This window comes from Mesocricetus auratus, unplaced genomic scaffold (genome assembly GCF_017639785.1).
Source record: "Mesocricetus auratus isolate SY011 unplaced genomic scaffold, BCM_Maur_2.0 contig_11935_pilon_subseq_51741:77401_obj, whole genome shotgun sequence".
NCBI classification, from domain to species: Eukaryota; Metazoa; Chordata; class Mammalia; order Rodentia; family Cricetidae; genus Mesocricetus; species Mesocricetus auratus.
In genome coordinates this window covers 4,900-14,848 of record NW_024430419.1, presented here as the reverse complement: position 1 = coordinate 14,848, position 9,949 = coordinate 4,900, and the positions used below count along the sequence as shown (strand labels likewise).

At 45.3% G+C, this 9,949-nt stretch overlaps 1 protein-coding gene across 1 annotated transcript; it reads left to right on the top strand.

Annotated features, from left to right (window-relative positions):
- Window positions 1-6,937: 6,937 nt before the first annotated feature.
- Window positions 6,938-9,413, top strand: LOC121138057 (class I histocompatibility antigen, Gogo-A*0101 alpha chain-like; the record flags this gene model as incomplete). Its single annotated transcript, XM_040740880.1, has 5 exons — window positions 6,938-6,997; window positions 7,582-7,795; window positions 8,056-8,331; window positions 8,841-9,116; window positions 9,244-9,413. Coding segments are annotated over exons 1-5 (996 nt in total), but the record flags the coding sequence as incomplete, so codon positions are not given.
- Window positions 9,414-9,949: the final 536 nt, after the last annotated feature.

The following is a 9,949-nucleotide window of genomic DNA, read 5'->3' as shown; positions in this document are numbered from 1 at the left end:
TCCTCTTCTCCATTTCTCTTTCTCTTAATTTCCTCTCCCCTCTTACCCTGCTCCTAATTCACTCAGGAGAACTTGTCCCTTTCCCCTTCTCTGGGGGACTATGTGTGTCTCCTAGGGTTGTCCTTGCATCCTAGCTTCTCTGGTGGTGTGGACTGTAGGCTGGTAATCGTTTACTCTTATGTCTAATATCCATATGTGAGGGAGTACATACCTTGTTTGTCCATTTGTGACTGGGTTACCTATCTCAAGATGGTTGCTTCTAGTTCCATCCATTTGCCTGTGAAATTAAAAATTCCATTGTTTTTTTCCTGCTGAGCTTACTTTGCAATCTTGCCCACAACTCAGTATCTAAAATCTCCTTCCTTGACCAAACACTGACCACTCCTCATCACATTCTTGCGTTAAACTCTACAAGAACTACTCCCCCATTCCTAAAACATACAGGAAGGCACATTGTCTCAGGGCCACCTATATTTTGTACACATATGACAGTTCCTTTTACATGAGGGGACCCATAAAGCAGGCTATGCATGGTGTCAGATACTGGGGTGACTAAAGCCCACACAGTCCCAGCCCACATGACTAATCAGCAGTCTGAGGTAATAACTCTCACCATTGCCTCCCGATTAGCACAAGGACAGACCCTAAACATTTACTCAGACTCAAATATGCTTTTCACATCCTTCTGTCTGACATTGCCATCTGGAAAGAGTGGGGTTTCTTACAACACAAGGAGGACCCGTTAACTCAGGTCAAATTATGGCAATGCTAAAAGCCTCCCATCTCCTCAAAGTTATAGGAATTATTCTCTGCCAGTCTCATTAGACCAACAACCCCATCATCTGTAACGGAAATAACCAAGTTGACAAGGCAGATAGAGCAGCGGCCCTCCACAGCCCAGACTCACCTCACCCACCACAGGGAGTCCATACAATACAACCCACATCCCCACGGTCACCTCCTAATACCCAACAAATTGTGTCCTACTATCTATACCAGCTCTTTCAACCCAGTAGCCAGGCTCTGTCCCATTTTGTCAAGGCTCACCGACAGTCAACACCTGAGGACTTTCATTTCTTAGGAACTATAGTTGCATCTTGTGAAATTTGACAGCTTTTATATTATAATTCCAGATGGTCAGTCCCCCTTTTCCTACACACCGGGCCAAGGGCTCCCTCCTGGGGACTGACTGGCAATTTGACTTTACCCACATGCCCACAGTTGGACAAGTTAAGTATCTCCTAGTTCTAGTGGACATGTTCTCTGGATGGCTGGAAGCATTCATCACCAGTGACTAAAGAGCTCACACAGTCTCTGAGCTCCTTTATGGAAGAACATTCCATGGTTCAGAGTCCCAACCTCTCTGCAGGCAAACAATGGTCCTGAATTCACCTCTCAGGTCTCCCAAAACCTAATCTGAAATTCTCAACTTCCTTTGCAGTTTTCATATCTCTTATCACTCTCAGTCCTCAGGAAAGATAGAATGAACTAACTGCTCCTTAAAAAAGCATTCTTGTTAAAAATGTCACAAGGAACATCACCTTGGCTTTGTAAAGCTCTTGCCTCTGGCTCTTATCAGACTCCAGGCTCTCCCCAAATGAACCCTTTCAATATTGCCCTTTGAAATCACGTATGCGTGGCAGGTTCTAATCGCCAGTCTCCCATCATGACCCAGGCCTCTCCCTCATCACTTACTCACCCCCCTCTACTCTGTCCTCTCCGTTTTTTCCTATGGAACTGTACAGATCACTTCCTAACCTGTCCATCCTCAATCAACATCAGGCATAGGATCCTTCTCTCTCCTCCAGACCCAGGCCCCTCACCCCTTTCCCCTAAATGGCAAGGATTCTTCAGATTAATTATTGTGATCCTCACAGCTAACTTTAGGGCTTCCCTCATTGGATGCACTTATCCCACCTCAAACTCTTTATACCCCAGGTCAAGATAATCTTTCTTCACACACAGAACCCCTATAGGGCCCTGCTCCCTTAAGTTGCAGAGGATGCTGAGATCAACCGCCCTCTCTCCAATTCCAGAAGAATGAGCATTCATCCCACCACTGTACTCGACTTTACCATATTGGGGGTTCTAGAGGCTTTCCTTCCCGACCGGTCTCCACATTCTCCCATCTCTCCTAATCTCACCCTCCTTCATCAGTTTCCTTCCTAGCATCTCCAAGGACACATTCAAAATCTCTAACTAAACTAATAAGCTGTTGTTCCAGGACGACCAGTCTTTAGCCACAGAGCTGGAGGCATAAGGACTGTCAATCATGCCTAGGTGGTAAGAAACAACATCACAGACATAGCCACACCCCCAAACTAAGGGTAGACTCACAGAAGAGATTTCACACAGCTCTGTATTGCTGACTGCCCTTGGCAATCAAACGTCTGTGTCTCCTGAGTGTCACGGTGATGCCATGATGACGGGGAAGGAACAGGTGCTATCAGGTTTCTTTATGTCAAGATAGGAAAGCTTAAGTGTCGGGAAGAAGGATTGATATGAGGCGTATAAAAGAATGAAATATATTCCAGATTCCTCTTTTTCGCTATGTTACAGTCTGTAACTTAAACAATACCTGACAGAATTCTGATAGGTTTTTAATGTAGCTGTGGCACAGTATTACCCACTAGACTGTACCCACTATATTTTCATAGCCATAATCTCAGGATTTAAAATTCCCTTTGTTTGTTTTTTAAGCGTCTAAAATGCACCTCTTTTTGTAAACTTAAAAATCCTTGTAAGATCCAGGGAGTTGACTTGGACCCACCTGAGCAAGTCAGATTCACTCCACATATGGATCATCTCAAGTTTCCTGGTCTTGGGACTCACTCCCTATTACCAGGATCTAGGGAAAAATTTTCCCCTAAGTTTAACTTTATAATCTGCCCTTCCAGCATCTTGCCAGGTCCAAATGGCACCAAATGGTTCCACAGAGCTGGAAAGTTGTGAAACATCCAACTACCACAGGACATGGGCTCTCAAGTGCCCCAAAATGCCATGTCCCCAGGTTATCAGGGAACAGTTTTGAGAAACTGTCATGCACATTTCCTACTCCCATGTGTTGTCCCTAACTCACTTTTCATAATAAACAAAAAGAAATGTTAGCATTCCAACAGGAGATAGATTTTCTATGATGTCTAGTTTTCTGTTACATCTTTAATAAGTGATATTCTAAAGACCCTGGTGTGTGACAGGGAGAGGTCAGAGTGTAGAGCCCTGGGTCATGGGGACTCTAGGGATTGGGACAGTTTGAGTGTGTGATGAGCTGTTCAGAATATCACCATTTAAGACACTGATCTGAATTTCTTCCTTTTCTTTTCTTTTCTTTTCTTTTCTTCTATAGCATAACACAGTTGGTCTGAGCCTAACAGGATTTATTCTGTTTTCCCTTTTCCCACTGTGGTCTCAAGAACTGATGACTTCTCTTCCTGCATCTGACTGTCACTATGTGTCTGTCTCGTGAGTACAATGTAACCAGGTGATGAGTGCAGCCCTGCCCTGAGCAGCCACAAGTCCCATCCACACACAGATCATCACTCCTTCCCTAGTCACCCTTGCTGTTCCAACAGCACACCTGGTAAACAAACCTTCATCCCTGACTTAAATTTAGTTATCCCTAGGCTACAACTTAATGCATCTTTCTTGAAATAAAGCATTTTATTGTTATGCAACTTCTTTCAGAGTGGGCATTTATTTAATGTAGTGGATATGAATAAGCCTTGATGGAGAAAATAAAGTCTTAGAACCTTTAGGAGTCATGTGCTCTGTGAGATGCCCATTGCCTCTCATGAGAGATGAAGTCTGTGTGGAGCCAGGTGAGGCCTGAGGTTGCACAACTGTCACTCCACTCACCCAGGGTTTTCTCATATTCGCTTCCCCTCTCTGTCATCTTGCTAGCTCCCACTCCCAGTTCCTTTAAGAAACATGTTCACCAGAATATGTGACCAGAAGATCTCAGGCATTTGTAGGGCCTTTTTTTTTTTTTAATGAGACAGGTTTTGTCTGTATTGTTTTGGAGGCCGTCGGTCCAGCCCGGCCTCGAACTCACAGCGATCCGCCTGCGTCTGCCTCCCGACTGCTGGGATTAAAGGTGTGCGCCACCACCACCCGGCCATTTGTAGGGTCTTGTCCAGTGTCTGTGCTGTTTCTTCAACATTAGCCGTTAACCTGTTGGGTTACCTGATCTTTCTGATCTGCCCCTTATGTGCCTGGCCTCTTAGTCTAGCTCAGTCTGCTCATGTCCTCCCTGGGCATCCCTGTCTCTGACTATTGTCCCTCATGTCCACATTAAACTTCCTCCTCCGCCATACCTGGGAGTAGTCAAGTCTTTCATTTTTATTTCTGTTTTTTCATTCAAAGCCAGAAGCAGCATTCCTCCGAGGACGTCCCTGCTTCACGTTCCTGCCTTGAGTGCCTGCACTAACTTCCTCAGTGATGGAATGTGACCTGACACTTGTCATATGGAGCAAACTCTTTCTTCAGGTTGCTTTTGGCCATGGATATTTCTCGCAGCAATACACCAACACAAACTAACTTAAGGCATACTGGGCAACTTCACTGCTAGCCTGAAATTTCACTTTCAGAGAGGGAACTATTTTTTATGACTCATTTGTTTTGACTTCTGCATATATTTGTGTGAGAGGAGTACATGCCAAGCAATTGGAGGTAACCGTGGAGTCTAAAAGATGGCATTAACTACCTAACATCCATAATAACACGGGTTTGTGAGTGACCCTCTGAGGAATTTTTCAAATGAACTCAGGTCCACTGCAAGAGAAGTTAGCAGTATGAGCAACCAAACCAGTCTTCCCTTGTAAGGGTAGTGATTTTGTCTGCTTCTTTTGCTGGATCCCAGGGCCTGGAAAAAGGCCAGGCATTTGACAGATTCTAAAATACTAACAGAGGAGTAAATCTGAAAAGCAGATCTCCTAAAAGATCGCTTTGAGAAGGAAAGACTGCATGTGGTTTTGGTGGAAATCTCGCGTGTGTGGCTATGTGAGACATCCTGTCCAGTGTAAGCTTCATCCAGATTGCCTGCTGCTTCCCATTTCCCACACTGGCAAGCTACAAGTATACAGACATGGGAAGGCCCCCATGCCACAACCCCCACATCTGTCCCTAAGAAAGATCAGAACTAATAAAGGTATGTGTGTGTATGGCATAGGAAAGAAGGCAGACACCTGCCCCCTAAGTCACCGAGATATGAAATTGTGGCCAATGCACTTCCTAGTTGGGTAATATGATGTCATTTGGAATGTCCTCCATGGGTGTCCAGAGTACTTTGCTCAGTGCCTAGGCTTGGATGTCTGTGGAGGGGTCAGCCTGGTGTTCTATGGAGATATTGTGCTGATGTCTGAGCTGGGAATCATCAGCGTTCTGTCAGGAGCACATTATCCTCCTCAGATCCTGTCTCTTCTCCTCTGTGTTCTTGGGGACATGAACTGTATGACCACTGACCCAGGAGCCAGCTCCCATCCTCATTTCCTTGCCTCCCTCAGACCCCTGTGAGATGAGATCACCAGGAAGTCAAGGCTTATCGCAGGTGGACTGAGCTGGCTAGGAAGGGACCATGACATACCAGTGAGGCCAGGGGAACCCGTAGGTCAGGGACCAGAGCTGGACACTTCAGTGAGAGACATAGGCCTTTGCTTTTCTCTCCTTCCTTGATCCTGTCAGCCAGATCAGCATTGGTCTAGGACTCAGAAGGATGTTGTCAAGAAGGCAATTACAGGAATCAAGGTAAGCAACTTGTCCCCAGACACTGCTCACAGGATACCAGGGCACAGAGATAGTTATACAGTGCTGATACAGGGCTGTGGCAACTTTTCTCCCCATAGTTAATCTTTCCAAGACCCATCAGATTTTATTCACTCCCATTGGGAGTTCTTAGAGAAGGTAGTCAGCCTCATCCTGGAAACAGAACTGGAAACTGAATAAGTAATCCTCTGCACTAAATGTCTACCCTTCAGTTAGGATAAAGATTCATTTAAAAATATGCACTCTGATGAACAAGGTCAATAAAACTCTAATTTAGAAATTAAAAATTAAAAACAAATAATGTGCTTAAAGAATTTGATTATCCTATAGACATAGATGCAACAAACTATGAAAGATATGACAACAGATTAAGTTCCAGAGTCTAAATAATACCTGAATGAGCCTAGTGAAGTATCCAAGATAAAAATCTTCAGTGAGGCCAGTACTAAAGAAAAAAGAAAAGAATTAAATGGCTTTAAGATATTAATGAAAAACACTCCCTCTGCTTCCCCAGTGATTGGAGAGATGACTTAACTGTGTAGATGACCAGAATTGGAGTCCCAGAGGTCTGGGAGCTCACAACCTCCTGTCTCTCCTTTTTCAGAGTTACTGTCTTTCACCCCTCCACAGACTTCTGTACTCACAACATTCACGCATACAGGAACAAACATACAGCTTAACAAGAAAAATAAATCTGAAAACTATATTACCTGTACAATTTTGCAACAAAGCTTTGTCTACACTGCACCAAAAAATGTTGAAAAGGAACATAAGAAAACAAGTAAAAGGGTTATCTAGTAAAAAGTATAGGATAAGAGCAGACAGATATTTCATTGCATTTTGGAAAACAATTGTTCCTTTTGGCAAACATTCTATGTACATGCACTTTATCATTCATGTTCAAGGAAACAAATGTTTAACATTCTCAGTTTTTTGGTGTTTTTTTTTTGAGGCAGGGTTTCTCTGTGGCTTTGAAGCCTGTCCTGGAACTCGCTTGGTAGACCAGACTTGGTCTCAAACTCCTGAGATCCATCTGCCTCTGCCTCCCAACATTCTCAGTTTCTAATGAAGGGACCATGGGTTGACATAATCCACACAAGCTTAATGCCTTTGATAGTCAATTCATTTCCAAGACTCTGCAGACATGTACTATCTCAGGGGGAGACTTGCTGACACAATGGCCGATGGGCTGGACTCAAAGGATATTTTGGCCAGAATGAGGTGGACAACGACCAGGGTAACCAACCACATACACTGCTGCTAGGATCCAAGCTCCCAGGTGTGAGTCAGAGCCGGGAAAGCAGGGCCCTGGAGATTTCTCTTCCAGGAGTTCATTTTTCCATGCTCTCTATCAGTACCATTGGGAATTCTTAGAGAAGCCAATAGCCTTCTCCATATCATGATTATAAACTGAACACAGACAAGCAGAGACTCAGTGTCCACTCTTCAAGCAAAATGAAGACGTTTGTTCCCCAGGCTCTTCTCCTAATGATTCTGGGCAACCCTGCCATGACCAGGCATCTAGAGGGCGAGTATGGGTGTCAGGATGGAAAGGACCTAACCTAGGAAAAAAATGTATTACCAACGCCCCTTTTGGCTGCAGCATAGGAAAGACTGCCTATCCCCTAGCTCAGCCAGAACCTTCTGGTTCCTTATTTTTTTTACATCCTGTCCCCTGACTCCTGATTCCTTCTTTCCTGGGATGACTGTGGGGAGCAACATAGGACACTAGGTGGGAGGTCAGGGTCTAAAATCCCACTGCGCTATTCACACTCCCTGCGCTATTTGCAAACTCTCCTCACCTGGCCTGATCTCCGAGAGCCCCACTTCATCCATGGTCTCTACTTGGACAGCATTCTTATTGAGAGATTCAACAGCAGAGCAGAGAATCCTAGGCTGGAGCACTGTGCACCTTGGCTGAATCAGCAGCAGCCAGAGTACTGGCAGCAAACGAACGTTAGCATAATGATTCTAAGAGACTTCCACAAGCGCCAACTTAAGAGAGTGCTTCACATCTATAATCAAAATGAAACCGGTGAGTGGAGCCGAATCAGAAATCACAAATTTCACAGCGCCAAAATGTTTGCTCCAGTTCCCCATGTCTGAGATTCACCCCAGGAAAATGAGACCCATGTAGACTAGTCTACAGAGAACCTGGGTACACTGACCTGTGTTTCTGTACAAATTATGCTCAAAAGTGGTCATTTATTAAGGCCAAGTGGGAGGGATTGTGCCACAGTAGGTCCTAAGGAACCTGACCCTGTGAGGGTGGCTGATAGGAGGGGCCTTGGACAGGATATCACACAGTGCAGCTCCTGATAGAATGTGATGTGCTGCCTGGATCAAACTACATCCGTGCACGATTTGAAATGATCTTCAATGGCTATGATTACATCGCACTAAATGAGGACCTGAGCACCGGGACTACAGTCGGCAAGGCAGCGGAGATCCTGACCCAAGAGTGGGAGGAGAAAAGTTTTGCAAAACATGTGAAGAGTAACCTGGAACGTGAATGTATGAATGCAGTCCTCACTCATCTGAGCTATGGGAAGGAGTTTTTTCTGAGAACAGGTAAGGGAAGAAACAGCCTCACCTTCACTGAGACTGGAGCACTGATTCTTCCTCAGCAGGGAGAATTTGGAACACTAACTTGGTGTTTCATGAAACAGGAAGGATGGCATGGGTTCCTAACTCAACAAGAGAGGGACTCACCAGAGACATAAGCTTTCTCTCTGGAAAGTTCAGTCTGCTTTTTAAAGCAGCAGTTCCCTTCCATTATCATTTTGAATCTGACCTCAGTAAGGCCTGTTCACTGTCCATGTATTTAGTGTTCTGACCCCAGTGTTGTTGAGTCTCAGGACCTATCCAGTGAGAACCATAAGTCCATAGTCCTAGAGGGAGATCCAGAGTCTCTTGCTCTGTGCTGGCTTTTGCTGGTTCTGAAACATTCCAAGGGGTAGATTACCCATCCTTATTTGCATAAGGGGTCTGTCTTTTCCATACAAAAGCAGTTTTCATTCACACAGAAGGGCAGCCATTAAAAACAAAAAATACCTGAATCTTTACATTTATTCCCTCAGACATCCCAAAATTACATGTGAACCCCAAGGTCAGAGCTGACGGGAATGTCACTCTAAGGTGCTGGGCCCTCAACTTCTACCATGCTGAGCTCACCCTGACCTGGCAGAGGGATGGGAGCAACCAGAATCTGGACGTGGAGGTGATAGAGACCAGGCCTGCAGGAGATGGCACCTTCCAGAAGTGGGCAGCTGTGGTGGTGCCTCCTGGGGAGGAGCAGAGATACACATGTCATGTGGATCATGAGGGGCTGCCTGAGCCCATTACTGTGAGATGGGGTAAGGTGCAGATAGATGTGAGCACAGAGGAATCGCAGAGAGAGGGGGGTTCTTGGGAGAAATGAAGCAGGGTCATGACTGGCAGCTGGAAGTCAGAGTCCTCACTGTTCCTTCCATTCACCCTCAGAGCCTCCTCAGCCCTCTGTCCCCATCATGACAATTGTTCCTGGCCTGGTTCTTGGAGCTGTGCTTATGGGAGCTGTGGTGACTTTGTTCATATGGAAGTGGAGGACAAAACGTAAGAAAAGGGCAGGGTCTGAGTCTGTGTCTCTGTGGGAACACCAAGCCCAGCTGAGAGTGTGCCCTCCCTCATGAGAGCAAAGTTTAACCCACACAGAGGCCTATTCTGTCTTGTGCTGATGAGATGACATTAACTCCACTGTGAAGCATAAAGGAAATAATGAACAGATTCATCACTGCAATTATAGAGGGGGCAGAGCCCGGATCCTCAGCTCTCAGTGGTCAGATGGAAAGGTTCCTACTGAGAACAGATATGCAGGAGTACAGTAAGTCCTCCTCCTGTTCAATTTTCCATTGTGTTTAATCATCTTTGTATTGATCTGCAGTCTCAGTTCTTAATACTTCCCTGAGGTAAGAACTAGGAGATTCTTGAGGTCTTCTAGATCCTGATGCTTCCCTGAGCTCTAATACAGGGGATTATTCCCAGGGGTAAAAAATAAGGCAGCTATGTCTAGGCTTTCCACTCCTTACAGTGGGGGTTCATCCCTGACACACCTTTGGCAGTATAGGCAGGAGGTCATGGAGATTCCTGGCCAGCCCATCGCTCCTCATTTATTTCCATCTTCTGAGATCTGCTCCTGTGTTACTTTCCA